Source organism: Crinia signifera, chromosome 4 (assembly GCF_055691185.1).
Source record: "Crinia signifera chromosome 4, ASM5569118v1, whole genome shotgun sequence".
Classification (NCBI taxonomy): domain Eukaryota; kingdom Metazoa; phylum Chordata; class Amphibia; order Anura; family Myobatrachidae; genus Crinia; species Crinia signifera.
This window is the reverse complement of record NC_139220.1, coordinates 322,894,785-322,915,115: the sequence shown is the minus strand read 5'-3', so window position 1 is coordinate 322,915,115 and position 20,331 is coordinate 322,894,785. Positions and strand designations below refer to the sequence as shown.

Sequence of the window (20,331 nt, the reverse complement as noted above, 5' to 3'; positions counted from 1 at the left end):
TGGGTCTTCCCCATATACACAATCTGAGGGCTACTTCCTGCTTAATTCATCTGACCATGTGCGTCTCTACCTCCCGTTGTTGAAAGACATTGTCTATCAGGTCTCTGCAGTTATAATAAGAGAGTCTAGCTATAAGGGACACACAGGCCTCTATAATCAGACATGCTTACATCATGGATCCTCTCTCTGTCTGTGTAGGGTTTGGAGGCACAGCTATTGGCCATTGTGGTGCGGAAGGAGCGTCCGGAGCTGGAGGAACAGAAACAATCGTTGGTCCTTAACATTGCAGCTGGAAAACGTAAGCTACAGGAGCTGGAAGATGAGATTCTCAGGTAGGTGGCTATGCAGAGGTCTTGGTTGATACTGTTATTCAGCTATATGTCTGGTTTTAAGTGGCTTTTATGGATGCATACAGTATTCTTAACTTCCTTCATCCTGACCTCTATGTGTCTTGCCAAGACTCCTGAATGAGGCGACGGGCTCTCTCTTGGATGACGTGCAGCTGGTAAACACCCTACAGACCTCAAAGGTGACGGCCAGCGAAGTGAGTGAGCAGCTGGAGAGCAGTGAGGAGACAGAAGAGATGATAGACCTGGCCAGAGAGGTGGGAGGAGACCGCTGGCCTGACTTTTTCCATGTTACCTCTTCTGTGCTGCCATATTCTGTCTGTAATACCTCCTCTACCTATGGCAGGGGGGGGGGGTTTGACATTGCCCACCTCTCAATATCATGCTGTCTACCCCTCTCACCCTAGGCATACCGCTCTTGTGCTCAGAGAGCCTCACTCCTCTTCTTTGTCTTGAATGACCTCGGGAGAATTGACCCAATGTACCAGTTCTCCCTTGATTCCTACATCGACCTTTTCCATCTAAGTATCGACAGGAGCAAACGTAGTGCCAACCTAGAGGAGAGGATCACCAACCTCAATGAGTATCACACGTATGCGGTCTACAGGTGAGGAGTGTCTGGTCCATGTAGTGGGTCATTGTAGAGTTCCAAAGACTGATAGTCGCGCCATCTGAACATAATAAAATGTGGGTCCAGCTGTAGAATAGCACCACGGTTATTCTCACTGCTACTCTCTATTGCATGGATTTGGTTTTCTCTGTTCCGGCCATTTCTGTTTGTTTTCTGCCTTGACCACAGCTAGTCTCATTACTTATCTTCTGCTACCTAACTGGAATAGAGACGGGGTCTGCGACTTCTGGACATCAGTCAGTAATAGTTCTTTCGCCAGGATCTGTGGTCAGTGCTTGTATTCGCTGTAGGTTCTGCATCCTGGGAGCTTGGACCAGACCCTTGAGGCCTGGTGGATCCACGCCTCTGCTCATGGTTTCTGCCGTTACCAGCTGGGAGGGAAATCTGGGAGTTAGACACTGGATCTAGACAAGAATGACCGTGTAGCCTGGCTTGACCTATATCTCTTTCTGCGTCCTCAGGTACACCTGCCGCGCCCTCTTCGAAAAGCACAAGTTGCTGTTCAGTTTCCAGATGTGCGCCAAAATCCTGGAAGTGGCTGGGAAGCTCAACATGGATGAGTACAACTTCTTCTTGCGCGGGGGCCTGGTAAGTGCTGAGTGGGCGGGTACCAAAGATGGGCATTTCCATTCGTGAGATACAGGGCCAGTTATCATTCTGCTCGGGGAGGATGATCTACCCTCTAGGCCTGATTCTCATTCACATTCAGGTCCAAATGCGGCCACTTCTACTAGGGAGTTTGCGCACACCAGGGTTGCGTTGTAACGAATAGGCGCTTGCATATCTCCAGGCGTTCATGAATTGGAGAGGTCTAGGATGTTCCTAAACCATTTCATAAGGTGGTACTGAGCAATGCGTAGTCATTAAGGCGTGTATACGTCACACGACTTCATTCAGAACCGCGGGTGACTGAGGCCCTGTTTTTAGCATTGTTATATCATAATGGAATAAGGTTAGTCTGGAATCGGTTTTATTTACACAGAACAAAGAAAAATGTGAAAGATTAGATAAAATCACACAAAAACAATATTGGGTATACTGTATATTAGGCAATGTATTGGATGGTATATCGTTCCATTGTGGGTTGGAAAAATATGTATCGTCCATATCACAGTGTGTACCAACGATTGCTGGCTCCATCAGATGTGCTGCATGTCAAATGGCCCAGCACGCTGGCATGCAGTTGGGTAATGACATATCGCGTAGCTGTCACCTGTATCGCACAATGTGTCCGATCGTTCTATATATATATATATATATATATATATATATATATATATATATATATATATATGTTGGTCGGTGGATAACGGCGGCACTCTCAGTCTTCATACAATAAATTACAAATGCCAAAAGGAATTGCTTTCAACGTTTCAGTGCCCGTGCACTTTTATCAAGAACAGCAGAATAAAAAACAAAGTGTGACTTACCAATATATATATAGAAGAAACAGTGATACAGCATGTAGCAGACGCTGTTTCCGGACGCCGCCGTGAGGTAGGGCGCACAGTAACTGCGTCATCACATGTCCACAGCATGTTGCCTAGCAACCAAATATACAAATAGCGTGTTATTTTCAAATGTTTAAAAACAGTGACTGATATACAATAAGTGACATATAAAATGTGCAATGTGTTAGGATGCATCCACTAGTGATGCAATGTATGACAAAATGTAATATAATAAAAGATTAAAATACATCGTAGGCTGGCTCAAATGGATGACAGATTAGGCACGTCTGCAATCCAACCTTCTGGCAATATCATAGAGTATATACTCTGTGAGTTTAAACTGAGTCACGCTGTGACGGATCTATATCGTGGAGTTTTCACACCGTGCAGGATGTATGTGTCGTTTTAAAATGTGTCGATTTTGGACATATGGTAAGTATCTGACACTTCTCTGCAGCGGTGTGCACATATCTCACGTGTGATACTCGGGAGATGTATGTGGCATACGGATCTGGTCAAGTTATAAGATGTCATCATGCCCATGGGGATATTTACAGAAAGGCATGTAATCCAAGGGATTCATTAAGGCCTCTGGGTGCCAGTGTGCCCAATCTTTCAATCCATTTTGATTCCAGCTGTAGTAATTTGATATTTCTATCCCCACCGTGCTTCAGTGGGGGGAACCTGGTCTATGATAATATATCGAATTGCAGTGATGCTGTGTTTGGCCTGGGCAAAGTGTCTTGCCACAGGTTGCTCACTGTCTCCCTTCATGATGGCTGCCTTGATGGCTGATCGGTGGGCAGCCATCCTTTCTTTAAACTGACACTCAGTTTTCCCGATGTAATAAAGGGAGCAGGGACATGAGATCAGATATATTACATATCGAGATGTACAGGTCAGCCGGAAATGTATGGGAATTTTTCTACCTGTGAAAGGGTGATTAAATGTGGTACCTGTCTGCAGGTACCCACAGGTGGTGCAATTAGGACATCTGACACAGCCCTTCTTGGGGGTGCCTAAAAATGTGGTTTTATTGGTTTTAACCATATCTGTAATATCATTATGGACAAGATCATTTTTGAGGTTTTTATTCCTCCGGTATGCCGGCATTAATGATTTATTGGTAAGTCTACAACTTACCAATAAATCATAATCATAATGATATTACAGATATGGTTAAAACCAATAAAACCACATTTTTAGGCACCCCCAAGAAGGGCTGTGTCAGATGTCCTAATTGCACCACCTGTGGGTACCTGCAGACAGGTACCACATTTAATCACCCTTTCACAGGTAGAAAAATTCCCATACATTTCCAGCTGACCTGTACATCTCGATATGTAATATATCTGATCTCATGTCCCTGCTCCCTTTATTACATCGGGAAAACTGAGTGTCAGTTTAAAGAAAGGATGGCTGCCCACCGATCAGCCATCAAGGCAGCCATCATGAAGGGAGACAGTGAGCAACCTGTGGCAAGACACTTTGCCCAGGCCAAACACAGCATCACTGCAATTCGATATATTATCATAGACCAGGTTCCCCCCACTGAAGCACGGTGGGGATAGAAATATCACATTACTACAGCTGGAATCAAAATGGATTGAAAGATTGGGCACACTGGCACCCAGAGGCCTTAATGAATCCCTTGGATTACATGCCTTTCTGTAAATATCCCCATGGGCATGATGACATCTTATAACATGACCAGATCCGTACGCCACATTGCCACATACATCTCCCGAGTATCACACGTGAGATATGTGCACACCGCTGCAGAGAAGTGTCAGATACTTACCATATGTCCAAAATCGACACATTTTAAAACGACGCATACATCCTGCACGGTGTGAAAACTCCACGATATAGATCCGTCACAGCGTGACTCAGTTTAAACTCACAGAGTATATACTCTATGATATTGCGAGAAGGTTGGATTGCAGATGTGCCTAATCTGTCATCCATTTCACACAGCCTACGATGTATTTTAATCTTTTATTATATTAAATTTTGTCATACATTGCATCACTAGTGGATGCATCCTAACACATTGCACATTTTATATGTCACTTATTGTATATCAGTCACTGTTTTTAAACATTTGAAAATAACACGCTATTTGTATATTTGGTTGCTAGGCAACATGCTGTGGACATGTAATGACGCAGTTACTGTGCGCCCTACCTCACGGCGGCGTCCGGAAGCAGCGTCTGCTACATGCTGTATCACTGTTTCTTCTATATATATTGGTAAGTCACACTTTGTTTTTTATTCTGCCGTTCTTGATAAAAGTGCACGGGCACTGAAACGTTGAAAGCAATTCATTTTGGCATTTGTCATTTATTGTATGAAGACTGAGAGTGCCGCAGTTATCCACCAACCCATGTACATAGCCTGCCGTCATAGCAGGTGACCTATGGAAGGCACCAAGCACTACCTTTCTGCAAGCCCTGGAGTGCCGGCCAGCCGCAACCAGATATATATATATATATATCTATATATATATATATATATATATAGATATATATATATATATATATGATACAGAAGTACCAACACACTCGCCATTCCTAAGAATGGGGTGCAAACTGCACCCACTTCCCAGGATGGGGTGCATTGGCCTGTGACCACACACTCTAGTAAATACAAACACAGGGGGGCCCAGCACTCACTACAACAAACTAACTCACCTTAACATATATATATATATATATATATATATATATATATATATATATATCTATATCAGTCCTTAGGTTGTCTGGGACACATAGTCCTGATGTGTACCTAGCTATAGAGGTCAAAATAATAACAAAACCATTCCAGTGATCGTTCTTTCTGTGGTTTCTGTGAATACATTATAGCGTTTCAATCAAAAGAAAAGATGGGGGGTCACGGGGTGACCAGAGAGAAGGAAGAACAACAAGGCTTTTTGGGTGCACACTGCGTTTCAATCAAGACTGATGCCCTTTCTCCATACCGCAGGTCCTGGACCGAGAAGAGCAAATGGACAATCCCTGCCCAGGATGGCTTTCTGATGCCAACTGGGATAACATCACAGAGCTGGACAAGCTGGCAAACTTTCATGGCATCATGAACTCATTTGAGCAGTACCCACGAGACTGGAACCAATGGTATACCAGCCCTGAGCCTGAAAATGCCTGCCTGCCAGGTATGGTGTCTGACACTGCATTGGGGGAGTTAGTTCTGAATGTGTACTGTAGGAACAATAGTCGCACCCATAGCAGGACCATAGTAGTGTCACCTAAACATAATTGTCGCACCCATAGCAGGACCATAGTAATGTCACCTAAACATAATTGTCGCACCCATAGCAGGACTATATTCGTGTCACCTAGACATAATTGTCGCACCCATAGCAGGACTGTATTAGTGTCATCTAAACATAATTGTTGCACCCATAGCAGGATCATAGTAATGTCGCCTAAACATAATTGTCATACCCATAGCAGGACTATAACAATGGAAGAGAAAAAAGGTGAATCAGTTTGACTGGGATGCACTCCTGTTCCACAGTAATAAAATATTATTTTTACCTATAAAAGGTGTATACTTTATTTGTTGACGTATTTGATTATTTTTAGAAGTTTTATTTATTAAACTTTATTAAGAGCTAGTAGGTCATCATTCTGTAATGGTGCTGGATAATACAGTTTGTCAATGATATGAGACCTTAAGGTAAGTAGTGAAAATATTAAAACAAGATATAGATTTAAAGAGAAAAAGAAATTTTAAAGATTAAAAATCACTCTGTGAATATTGTAGCTTGAGTATACTTGTCTAGTTACTGCTTAAATTCCACAGTGTGATAGTGGATTAATGCAGTGCCTGTGTAGGGTGTTTGATTAACACGGTGATATTCTCACTGTCTGTTGTCTAATCAAAGCAATGTATTGCCCTCTGCGTATATATTCCTCAAATGGGGTTGATTCTGCCCACGATAGTTCTATCTGAACCACTGCATATGGTGCAGATGTATAATCCGTACGGACAGGTTTGTCCTACACTTGTACTAGTGCTCACAATCTGTCAGGCAGAGTCACTGGTAATTGTCAAAGGGTGTGCACTCAATTAGTGCCGTGCACACTGTGCGATCTTCCAATTGGATCTATGCTGATCCTATAAGGTGCTCTACATACAATTCATGTGGCACATATACGTGGGTCGTACACACTGTGCAATCTTCCGATTGGATCTGTAATGATCCTGTGCTTCTGAGCTTAAATGGCTGATGTGCTTTATGGTGCACTACATACAGTTCATGTGGCACGTATACATAGGTAGGAACAGTACTGATGGTATGTTGTGCACAGTTTAATGAATCACGTGTTCACATACATGCATTTCTTTATTGGGCAAGATCACTGGTAGGCTGCCAGTACGAATGTGTGATCGCTGGATGTCATACACACTATGCAATCCTCAGGTTGGATCTACACTAGCATTGTGTTTTTGTGCTAAAATAGCTACTGCATTTTGTAATGTGCTGTTAACAAGTTAATATATCACATATACATCAATGAAAGCAAATGCCAGTGGTGTACTGCACACAGTGAGTCACTGTTAACTGCCAAGATGGATCTTCAATCACTGATTGCCATACACACTGTGCAATCCTAAGATTGGATCAACACTCGCACTGTGCTTCTATGTTTTGATAACTCATACGCTTTCTGATGCGCTTATTAACGAGTTCTGATATCACATATACAAGAGTGAAAGCCAATACCAGTGACGTATTTGACAGGCTTAAATGGATTATATGTGCACAGCAAAACAGTTCTCTAACGGGCACAGTTACTGGTAGCTGTCGCAATAAATGTGCAAACACTGATTGCCCTACACACTGTGCAATCCTCAGATTGTATCCCCACTAGTGTTGCGCTTCTGTGTTTTAAATAACCAATGCGCTATTAAGGGTTAGTATAACATATATATGTGAATGGAACTTGTGTCAGATCGTATACACTAGATTCTATGCCAGGATCTCCTTTACTATTGACAGTGATCCATTGCCTGTGTAGGGTGTTTGATTAACACGGTGATATTCTCACTGTCTGTTGTCTAATCAAAGCAATGTGTTGCCCTCTGCGTATATATTCCTCAAATGGGGTTGATTCTGCCCACGATAGTTCTATCTGAACCACTGCATATGGTGCAGATGTATAATCCGTGCGGACAGATTTGTCCTACACTTGTACTAGTGCTCACAATCTGTCAGGCAGAGTCACTGGTAATTGTCAAAGGGTGTGCACTCAATTAGTGCCGTGCACACTGTGCGATCTTCCAATTGGATCTATGCTGATCCTATAAGGTGCTCTACATACAATTCATGTGGCACATATACGTGGGTCGTACACACTGTGCAATCTTCCGATTGGATCTGTAATGATCCTGTACTTCTGAGCTTAAATGGCTGATGTGCTTTATGGTGCACTACATACAGTTCATGTGGCACGTATACATAGGTAGGAACAGTATTGATGGTATGTTGTGCACAGTTTAATGAATCACGTGTTCACATACATGCATTACTTTATTGGGCAAGATCACTGGTAGGCTGCCAGTACGAATGTGTGATCGCTGGATGTCATACACACTATGCAATCCTCAAGTTGGATCTACACTAGCATTGTGTTTTTGTGCTAAAATAGCTACTGCATTTTGCAATGCGCTGTTGACAAGTTAATATATCACATATACATCAATGAAAGCAAATGCCAGTGGTGTACTGCACACAGTGAGTCACTGTTAACTGCCAAGATGGGTCTTCAATCACTGATTGCCATACACACTGTGCAATCCTAAGATTGGATCAACACTCGCACTGTGCTTCTATGTTTTGATAACTCATACGCTTTCTGATGCGCTATTAACGAGTTCTGATATCACATATACAAGAGTGAAAGCCAATACCAGTGACGTATTTGACAGGCTTAAATGGATTATATGTGCACAGCAAAACAGTTCTCTAACAGGCACAGTTACTGGTAGATGTCGCAATAAATGTGCAAACACTGATTGCCCTACACACTGTGCAATCCTAAGATTGTATCCCCACTAGTGTTGCGCTTCTGTGTTTTAAATAACCAATGCGCTATTAAGGGTTAGTATAACATATATATGTGAATGGAACTTGTGTCAGATCGTATACACTAGATTCTATGCCAGGATCTCCTTCACTGTTGACAGTGATCACTGAGTGTACACGTGCTGCTAGCGCTGTCAGAACATGACACTATGCGCTGCTGTACACGAGTAATGATTGTGGCTATACGCCAGTGTGGGCAAGGACGCTCACTCTCCTATTAATGCCTGTTGCCAGGGATGTAATCCCCTTGGCCAGCGTGTGCTGCTGCGCCTCAGCGCTACTCGCACAGGAGCTGCTGAGCTAACTAAACAGAGGTATTTTTACATGAGACAAACAGACATTACATAATTTAACAGGCTAAATTGCTACAATTTCACAGAGGAGGGCTGCCAATGCGCATTTCACTAAGTAGCTTTTTCAAGGCTATCACCTATCACCTAGGTGATAGCCTTGAAAAAGCTACTTAGTGAAATGCGCATTGGCAGCCCTCCTCTGTGAAATTGTAGCAATTTAGCCTGTTAAATTATGTAATGTCTGTTTGTCTCATGTAAAAATACCTCTGTTTAGTTAGCTCAGCAGCTCCTGTGCGAGTAGCGCTGAGGCGCAGCAGCACACGCCGGCCAAGGGGATTACATCCCTGGCAACAGGCGTTAATAGGAGAGTGAGCGTCCTTGCCCACACTGGCGTATAGCCACAATCATTACTCGTGTACAGCAGCGCATAGTGTCATGTTCTGACAGCGCTAGCAGCACGTGTACACTCAGTGATCACTGTCAACAGTGAAGGAGATCCTGGCATAGAATCTAGTGTATACGATCTGACACAAGTTCCATTCACATATATATGTTATACTAACCCTTAATAGCGCATTGGTTATTTAAAACACAGAAGCGCAACACTAGTGGGGATACAATCTTAGGATTGCACAGTGTGTAGGGCAATCAGTGTTTGCACATTTATTGCGACATCTACCAGTAACTGTGCCTGTTAGAGAACTGTTTTGCTGTGCACATATAATCCATTTAAGCCTGTCAAATACGTCACTGGTATTGGCTTTCACTCTTGTATATGTGATATCAGAACTCGTTAATAGCGCATCAGAAAGCGTATGAGTTATCAAAACATAGAAGCACAGTGCGAGTGTTGATCCAATCTTAAGATTGCACAGTGTGTATGGCAATCAGTGATTGAAGACCCATCTTGGCAGTTAACAGTGACTCACTGTGTGCAGTACACCACTGGCATTTGCTTTCATTGATGTATATGTGATATATTAACTTGTCAACAGCGCATTGCAAAATGCAGTAGCTATTTTAGCACAAAAACACAATGCTAGTGTAGATCCAACTTGAGGATTGCATAGTGTGTATGACATCCAGCGATCACACATTCGTACTGGCAGCCTACCAGTGATCTTGCCCAATAAAGTAATGCATGTATGTGAACACGTGATTCATTAAACTGTGCACAACATACCATCAGTACTGTTCCTACCTATGTATACGTGCCACATGAACTGTATGTAGTGCACCATAAAGCACATCAGCCATTTAAGCTCAGAAGTACAGGATCATTACAGATCCAATCGGAAGATTGCACAGTGTGTACGACCCACGTATATGTGCCACATGAATTGTATGTAGAGCACCTTATAGGATCAGCATAGATCCAATTGGAAGATCGCACAGTGTGCACGGCACTAATTGAGTGCACACCCTTTGACAATTACCAGTGACTCTGCCTGACAGATTGTGAGCACTAGTACAAGTGTAGGACAAATCTGTCCGCACGGATTATACATCTGCACCATATGCAGTGGTTCAGATAGAACTATCGTGGGCAGAATCAACCCCATTTGAGGAATATATACGCAGAGGGCAACACATTGCTTTGATTAGACAACAGACAGTGAGAATATCACCGTGTTAATCAAACACCCTACACAGGCAATGGATCACTGTCAATAGTAAAGGAGATCCTGGCATAGAATCTAGTGTATACGATCTGACACAAGTTCCATTCACATATATATGTTATACTAACCCTTAATAGCGCATTGGTTATTTAAAACACAGAAGCGCAACACTAGTGGGGATACAATCTGAGGATTGCACAGTGTGTAGGGCAATCAGTGTTTGCACATTTATTGCGACAGCTACCAGTAACTGTGCCCGTTAGAGAACTGTTTTGCTGTGCACATATAATCCATTTAAGCCTGTCAAATACGTCACTGGTATTGGCTTTCACTCTTGTATATGTGATATCAGAACTCGTTAATAAGCGCATCAGAAAGCGTATGAGTTATCAAAACATAGAAGCACAGTGCGAGTGTTGATCCAATCTTAGGATTGCACAGTGTGTATGGCAATCAGTGATTGAAGATCCATCTTGGCAGTTAACAGTGACTCACTGTGTGCAGTACACCACTGGCATTTGCTTTCATTGATGTATATGTGATATATTAACTTGTTAACAGCGCATTACAAAATGCAGTAGCTATTTTAGCACAAAAACACAATGCTAGTGTAGATCCAACCTGAGGATTGCATAGTGTGTATGACATCCAGCGATCACACATTCGTACTGGCAGCCTACCAGTGATCTTGCCCAATAAAGAAATGCATGTATGTGAACACGTGATTCATTAAACTGTGCACAACATACCATCAGTACTGTTCCTACCTATGTATACGTGCCACATGAACTGTATGTAGTGCACCATAAAGCACATCAGCCATTTAAGCTCAGAAGCACAGGATCATTACAGATCCAATCGGAAGATTGCACAGTGTGTACGACCCACGTATATGTGCCACATGAATTGTATGTAGAGCACCTTATAGGATCAGCATAGATCCAATTGGAAGATCGCACAGTGTGCACGGCACTAATTGAGTGCACACCCTTTGACAATTACCAGTGACTCTGCCTGACAGATTGTGAGCACTAGTACAAGTGTAGGACAAACCTGTCCGTACGGATTATACATCTGCACCATATGCAGTGGTTCAGATAGAACTATCGTGGGCAGAATCAACCCCATTTGAGGAATATATACGCAGAGGGCAATACATTGCTTTGATTAGACAACAGACAGTGAGAATATCACCGTGTTAATCAAACACCCTACACAGGCACTGCATTAATCCACTATCACACTGTGGAATTTAAGCAGTAACTAGACAAGTATACTCAAGCTACAATATTCACAGAGTGATTTTTAATCTTTAAAATTTCTTTTTCTCTTTAAATCTATATCTTGTTTTAATATTTTCACTACTTACCTTAAGGTCTCATATCATTGACAAACTGTATTATCCAGCACCATTACAGAATGATGACCTACTAGCTCTTAATAAAGTTTAATAAATAAAACTTCTAAAAATAATCAAATACGTCAACAAATAAAGTATACACCTTTTATAGGTAAAAATAATATTTTATTACTGTGGAACAGGAGTGCATCCCAGTCAAACTGATTCACCTTTTTTCTCTTCCATTGTTATTGCTCATTTTTGAATCAGGGGATTAGCACCCTAAATTGCCAGGAAAGATATTTATAAAAATTTCCAGCGAATATAAGCACAATTATTCCACGATACCATACATTGCTTCAAAAGCACCTTATGGTGCGGGTCTCTCCACTTCTTCTCTTCTCCCATAGCAGGACTATATTAGTGTCACCTAAACATAATTGTCACACCCATGGCAGGACCATAGCAGTGTGACCTAAATATAATGCAGTACCCACAAAACTGGAACCAATGGTGTACTAGCTCCGAGCCTGAAAATGCCTGTCTGCCAGGTACGGCGTCTGACACTGCATGGGGGAGTGAGTACTGAATGTGTACTGTAGGAACCATAGTCGCACCCATAGCAGGACCATAATAGTGTCACCTAAACATAATTGTCGTACCCATAGCAGGACTATATTAGTGTCACCTAAACATAATTGTCACACCCATGGCAGGACCATAGCACTGTGACCTAAATATAATGCAGTACCCACAAAACTGGAACCAATGGTGTACCAGCTCTGAGCCTAAAAATGTCTGTCTGCCTGGTCTGGCATCTGAAACTGCATGGGGGAGTGAGTACTGAATGTGTACTGTAGGAACAATAGTCACACCCATAGCAGGACCATCGTAGCATCATCTAAACATAATGCAATTCCAGGATTATCCTTGGGTTACAAAATGAACTCTGGGTGGTCCAGATAGAATCCTTTGATCCGTTACTTTTTCATGTCTTATTCCCATAATGTAGAACCTTTGTCCAAAATAGCGGTACACCTTGGATCACTGCCCACAGTTATTGTTATCCATAAGCTATGACTTGTACTTTGCATGTGGTCATTTGCACAAGCCACTTGGTTAGCACAGGATAGCAGCCTTTGAGCTGCCGGACCTACTGTGACAGCATGCCATGCATTGCAGGTGAATGGGAGAATGCCTGCAGTGAGGTACAGAGGATGCTGATCGTCCGCTCTCTGCGCCAGGACCGAGTAGCCTTCTGCGTCACTGCTTATATCATCAACAATTTGGGGTCAAAGTTTACAGAGCCGCCGGTGCTGGACATGAAAGCGGTGAGCAGCAGTGACCCTGGGGAGTGGACATAAGGGCTAACACTTTACTGTCAGTCTTGTAACCCCATATCTTGTGTTTGGACTCTTCATCAGGTGGTTGAGGACTCACTCCCGCGCTCCCCACTGGTGTTCGTGCTCTCCCCTGGGGTGGATCCTACCGGTGCCCTCCTGCAATTGGCAGAGCAGTGTCGGATGTCCCAACTGTTCCACGCTCTTTCCTTGGGTCAAGGTCAGGCTCCTATTGCCACTCGCTTGATCAAAGAAGGAGTGAAGGATGGTAAGAGACCACTGCTGATGTGCCTCCTGTCATTTCATAAGACATGCACTTTAAATAACCATAAACATATTTACTGTGCCTAGAAGAAGTAGTGTCTGAAATGAGTGGAGACCATGTAGTTTGTGTCAAAAGGGTCTATTGTATGAAGGCTCTGACTTTCCACCGGCCATTTTATAGGACACTGGGTCTTCTTGGCCAACTGTCATCTTTCCTTGTCTTGGATGCCTCAGCTGGATAAGTTGGTGGAACAGCTGCAGGTGGAGGACCCGCATCCAAACTTCAGGCTGTGGCTAAGCTCCAGCCCCCATCCTGACTTCCCCATCTCCATCCTACAAGCCAGCATTAAGATGACCACCGAGCCCCCCAAGGTGAGATGTGTCTCCATCGTGCCATGTTTGGCACGATCGAGACATAGTGGCAAACATGCGACCAAGGAGTGACAGAGGAACTGATCTATATAATATCTGTCTTCTGTTGTCTGATCTATATAATATCTGTCCTCTGTTGTCTCCAGGGCTTACGTGCCAACCTGACGCGTCTTTACCAGCTGATAACCGAGCCCCAGTTCTCCCGGTGCAGCAAGACCTCCAGTTATCGGCGACTACTGTTTTCGCTCTGCTTCTTCCACAGTGTCCTCCTGGAGCGCAGGAAGTTCCTCCAGCTTGGCTGGAACATTGTATATGGCTTCAATGACTCAGACTTTGAGGTGAGATCGTTATCTGTGAACTGCGATTGAAATTGACCTTTAATACATTTACCTTTTAAGAATACCAAAAGTCAAAACGATTATATTATATAAACGATTTGAACAAAAGTGGTTCTAGTGTGACCTCTGTATATGTGGTTTTAGTGTGACCTCTATAGCCTTTAGTTCTAGTGTGACCTCTATAGATTTGGTTCTAGTATGACCTCTTTAGCCGTGGTTCTAGTGTGCCCACTATAGATGTGGTTCTATTGCGACCCTTATATGTAAGTGGTTCTAGTGTGCCCGCTATAGCTGTGGTTCTAGTGCGACCCTTTTATGTATGTGGTTCTAGTGTAACCTCTATAGATGTGGTTCTAGCGTGCCTGCTATAGATGTGGTTCTAGTGTGCCCTCTAGAGATGTGGTTCTAGTTCGCCCTCTATAGATATGGTTCTAGCGTGACCTCTATGTGGTTCTAGTGTGACCTCTATAGATGTGGTTCTAGTGTGACCTCTATAGATGTTGTTCTAGTGTGACCTCTATAGATGTGGTGCTAGTGTGACCTCTATAGATGTGGTTCTAGTGTGACCTCTATATATGTGGTTCTAGCGTGACCTCTATAGATGTGGTTCTAGTGTGACCTCTAGAGACGTGGTGCTAGTGTGACCTCTATAGATGTGGTGCTAGTGTGACCTCTATAGACGTGGTGCTAGTGTGACCTCTATAGACGTGGTGCTAGTGTGACCTCTATAGACGTGGTGCTCTGTACACTTGCTTCTAGTATGTCCTTTATAGCCTTGGTTCTAGTGTGACATATATACAGAAGATGGGGTTCTAGTGTACCCTCTATATAGCCTGGGTTCTATTGTACCCTCTATATATAGCCTGGGTTCTACTGTGCCCTCTATAGTTGTAGTTCTAGTGTGCCCTCTATAGATGTGGTTCTAGTATAACCTATTTAGCTGTAGTTCTAGTGTGACCTATATAACTGTAGTTTTAATGTGACCTCTATAGATGTAGTATGCTCTCTATAGATGTGGTTCTAGTGTGACCTCTATAGGGGTGGTTCTAGTGTGACCTCTATAGGGGTGGTTCTAGTGTGACATCTATAGCTGTGGATCTAGTGTGACCTTTATGGCTATGGTTCTTGTGTGACCTCTATAGCTGTGGTGCTAGTGTGACTTCTATAGATGTGGTTCTAGTGTAACCTCTATAGATGTGGCTCTAGTGTGACCTGTATAGACGTGGTGCTAGTCTGACTTCTATAGACGTGGTGCTAGTGTGACCTCTATAGATGTGGTGCTAGTGTGACCTCTATAGACGTGGTGCTAGTGTGACCTCTATAAATGTAGTGCTAGTGTGACCTCTATAGATGTGGTTCTAGTGTGACCTCTATAGATGTGGTTCTAGTGTGACCTCTATAGATGTAGTGCTAGTGTGACCTCTATAGATGTGGTGCTTATGTGACCTCTATAGACGTGGTGCTAGTGTGACCTCTATAGATGGGGTTCTAGTGTGACCTCTATAGATGGAGTTCTAGTGTGACCTCTATAGACGTGGTGCTAGTGTGACCTCTATAGACGTGGTGCTAGTGTGACCTCTATAAATGTGGTGCTAGTGTGACCTCTATAGATGTGGTGCTAGAGTAACCTCTATAGATGCGGTTCTAGCGTGACCTCTATAGACGCGGTGCTAGTGTTATCTCTATAGATGTGGTTCTAGTGTGACCTCTATAGATGTGGTTCTAGTGTGACCTCCATAGATGTGGTTCTAGTGTGACCTCTATAGATGTTGTTCTAGTGTGATCTCTATAGATGTGATTCTAGTGTGACCTCTATTGATGTGGTGCTAGTGTGACCTCTATAGATGTGGTGCTAGTGTGACCTCTATAGATGTGGTGCTAGTTTGATCTCTATAGATACAATTCTAGTGTGACCTTTATAGACGTGGCTCTAGAGCAGGGCTGGGCAACACCGGCCCTCCAGATGTAAATGAACTACACATCCCAGGATGCTTTGCATTAGTTTTGCTATGTGGCCATGCTGAAACTGATGCAAGGCATCCTGGGATGTGTTGTTCATTAACATCTGGAGGGCCGGTGTTGCCCAGCCCTGCTCTAGAATGACCTCTATAGATGTGGTTCTAGTTCTAGTGTGACCTCTATAGATGTGGTTCTAGTGTGACCTCTATAGATGGGGTTCTAGTGTGACCTCTATAGACGCGGTTCTAGTGTGACCTCTATAGACGCGGTGCTAGTGTGAACTCTATACATGTGGTGCTAGTGTGACCTCTATAGATGTGGCTCTAGTGTGACCTCTATAGATGTGGCTCTAGTGTGACCTCTATAGATGTGGTGCTAGTGTGACCTCTATAAATGTGGTGCTAGTGTGACCTCTATAGATGTGGCTCTAGTGTGACGTCTATAGATGTGGTGCTAGTGTGACCTCTATAGATGTGGTGCTAGTGTGACCTCTATAGACGTGGTGCTAGTGTGACCTCTATAGACGTGGTGCTAGTGTGACCTCTATAGACGTGGTGCTAGTGTGACCTCTATAGACTTGGTGCTAGTGTGACATCTATTGATGTGGTGCTAGTGTGACCTCTATAGATGTGGTGCTAGTGTGACCTCTATAGATGTGGTGCTAGTGTGACCTCTACAGACGTGGTGCTAGTGTGACCTCTACAGAGGTGACCTCTATAGACGTGGTGCTAGTGTGACCTCTATAGACGTGGTGCTAGTGTGACCTATATAGACATGGTGCTAGTGTGACCTCTACAGACGTGGTGCTAGTGTGACCTCTACAGACGTGGTGCTAGTGTGACCTCTATTGACGTGGTGCTAGTGTGACCTCTACAGACATGGTGCTAGTGTGACCTCTATTGACGTGGTGCTAGTGCAGGGCTGGGCAACACCGGCCCTCCAGATGTTAGTGAACTACACATCCCAGGATGCTTTGCATTCATTTTGCTATGTGGCCATGTTGAAACTGATGCAAGGCATGCTGGGATGTGTAGTTCACTAACATCTGGAGGGCCGGTGTTGCCCAGCCCTGTGCTAGTGTGACCTCTATTGGCGTGGTGCTAGTGTGACCTCTATAGATGTGGTGCTAGTGTGACTTCTATAGACGTGGTGCTAGTGTGACCTCTATAGATGTGGTGCTAGTGTGACCTCTATAAACGTGGTGCTAGTATGACCTCTATAGATGTGGTGCTAGTGTGACGTCTATAGATGTGGTGCTAGTATGACCTCTATAGATGTGGTGCTAGTGTGACGTCTATAGACGTGGTGCTAGTATGACCTCTATAGATGTGGTGCTAGTGTGACCTCTATAGATGTGGTGCTAGTGTGTCCTCTATAGATGTGGTTCTAGTGTGACCTCTATAGATGTGGTGCTAGTGTGACCTCTATAGACGTGGTGCTAGTGTGACCTCTATAGATGTGGTGCTAGTGTGACCTCTACAGATGTGGTGCTAGTGTGACCTATATAGACGTGGTGCTAGTGTGACCTCTACAGACGTGGTGCTAGTGTGACCTCTACAGACGTGGTGCTAGTGTGACCTCTATTGACGTGGTGCTAGTGTGACCTCTACAGACGTGGTGCTAGTGTGACCTCTATTGACGTGGTGCTAGTGCAGGGCTGGGCAACACCGGCCCTCCAGATGTTAGTGAACTACACATCCCAGGATGCTTTGCATTCATTTTGCTATGTGGCCATGTTGAAACTGATGCAAGGCATGCTGGGATGTGTAGTTCACTAACATCTGGAGGGCCGGTGTTGCCCAGCCCTGTGCTAGTGTGACCTCTATTGGCGTGGTGCTAGTGTGACCTCTATAGATGTGGTGCTAGTGTGACTTCTATAGACGTGGTGCTAGTGTGACCTCTATAGATGTGGTGCTAGTGTGACCTCTATAAACGTGGTGCTAGTATGACCTCTATAGATGTGGTGCTAGTGTGACGTCTATAGACGTGGTGCTAGTATGACCTCTAGAGATGTGCTGCTAGTGTGACCTCTATAGATGTGGTGCTAGTGTGTCCTCTATAGATGTGGTTCTAGTGTGACCTCTATAGATGTGGTTCTAGTGTGACCTCTATAGACGTGGTGCTAGTGTGACCTCTATAGATGTGGTGCTAGTGTGACCTCTATAGACGTGGTGCTAGTGTGACCTCTATAGACGTGGTGCTAGTATGACATATAAGGTATAACCTCTGCACTCTGTCCTGTTATCTTCATCTGACACCTCATATGCTAATACTGTAGGTATCTGAGAATCTCCTCAGCTTGTACCTGGATGAGTATGAGGAGACCCCCTGGGAGGCCCTCAAATATCTCATCTCTGGCGTCAATTATGGAGGTCATGTGACTGATGACTGGGATAGACGTCTTCTGGGAACCTATATTAATGATTATTTCTCTGACTCTGTACTGGCCACCCCATTCTACAGGTAATAGCAGCTCAACATCTAATAGGTATTGTACCTGGGACGGGCTGGGCTGTGTGTGTGTATATATGGCATGGTGTAGTAGTGTCTGTACTGGGCTGTGTGTATATACTGTATGGCATGGTGTAGTAGTGTCTGTACTGGGCTGTGTGTGTATATATGGCATGGTGTAGTAGTGTCTGTACTGGGCTGTGTGTGTATATATGGCATGGTGTAGTAGTGTCTGTACTGGGCTGTGTGTGTATATATGGCATGGTGTAGTAGTGTCTGTACTGGGCTGTGTGTATATACTGTATGGCATGGTGTAGTAGTGTCTGTACTGGGCTGTGTGTGTATATATAGCATGGTGTAGTAGTGTCTGTACTGGGCTGTGTGTATATATGGCATGGTGTAGTAGTGTATGTACTGGGCTGTGTGTGTATATATGGCATGGTGGAGTAGTGTATGTACTGGGCTGTGTGTATATATGGCATGGTGTAGTAGTGTCTGTACTGGGCTGTGTGTATATATGGCATGGTGTAGTAATGCATGTCCTGGGCTGTGTGTGTATATGGCATGGTGTAGTAGTGTCTGTACTGGGCTGTGTGTGTGTATATATATATATATATATATGGCATGGTGTAGTAGTGTCTGTACTGGGCTGTGTGTGTATATATGGCATGGTGTAGTAGTGTCTGTACTGGGCTGTGTGTATATATATGGCATGGTGTAGTAGTGTCTGTACTGGGCTGTGTGTATATACTGTATGGCATGGTGTAGTAGTGTCTGTACTGGGCTGTGTGTGTATATATGGCATGGTGTAGTAGTGTATGTACTGGGCTGTGTGTATGTATGGCATGGTGTAGTAGTGTATGTACTGGGCTGTGTGTGTGTATATATGGCATGGTGTAGTAGTGTCTGTACTGGGCTGTGTGTGTATATATGGCATGGTGTAGTAGTGTCTGTACTGGGCTGTGTGTATATATGGCATGGTGTAGTAGTGTCTGTATTGGGCTGTGTATATATGGCATGGTGTAGTAGTGTCTGTACTGGGCTGTGTGTGTGTATATATGGCATGGTGTAGTAGTGTATGTACTGGGCTGTGTGTATGTATGGCATGGTGTAGTAGTGTATGTACTGGGCTGTGTGTATATACAGGTATGACATGGTGTATGTACTGGGCTGTGTGTATATATGGCATGGTGTAGTAGTGTATGTACTGGGCTGTGTGTGTATATGGCATGGTGTAGTAGTGTCTGTACTGGGCTGTGTGTATATATATGGCATGGTGTAGTAGTGTCTGTACTGGGCTGTGTGTATGTATGGTATGGTGTAGTAGTGTCTGTACTGGGCTGGGTGTATATATGGCATGGTGTAGTAGTGTATGTACTGGGCTGTGTGTGTATATATGGCATGGTGTAGTAGTGTCTGTACTGGGCTGTGTGTATATATAGCATGGTGTAGTAGTGTCTGTACTGGGCTGTGTGTGTATTTATGGCATGGTGTATATATATATATATGGCATGGTGTATATATGGCATGGTGTAGTAGTGTATGTACTGGGCTGTGTGTGTATATATGGCATGGTGTAGTAGTGTATGTACTGGGCTGTGTGTGTATATATGACATGGTGTAGTAGTGTATGTACTGGGCTGTGTGTGTATATATGACATGGTGTAGTAGTGTCTGTACTGGGCTGTGTGTGTATATATGGCATGGTGTAGTAGTGTCTGTACTGGGATGTGTGTATATATGGCATGGTGTAGTAGTGTCTGTATTGGGATGTGTGTATATATGGCATGGTGTAGTAGTGTATGTACT

At 43.7% G+C, this 20,331-nt stretch overlaps 1 protein-coding gene across 1 annotated transcript in view; it reads left to right on the top strand.

The window, feature by feature from the left end:
* DNAH2 (dynein axonemal heavy chain 2) overlaps positions 1 to 20,331 on the top strand; it is a 133,279-nt gene that overhangs the window by 99,372 nt on the left and 13,576 nt on the right. Inside the window, 10 exon segments of the mRNA XM_083185671.1 lie at positions 199 to 332; positions 460 to 604; positions 755 to 954; positions 1,440 to 1,566; positions 5,418 to 5,604; positions 12,981 to 13,129; positions 13,223 to 13,406; positions 13,584 to 13,774; positions 13,921 to 14,112; positions 18,350 to 18,534. Of these exon segments, the coding sequence (XP_083041797.1) occupies positions 199 to 332; positions 460 to 604; positions 755 to 954; positions 1,440 to 1,566; positions 5,418 to 5,604; positions 12,981 to 13,129; positions 13,223 to 13,406; positions 13,584 to 13,774; positions 13,921 to 14,112; positions 18,350 to 18,534 (1,694 nt within the window).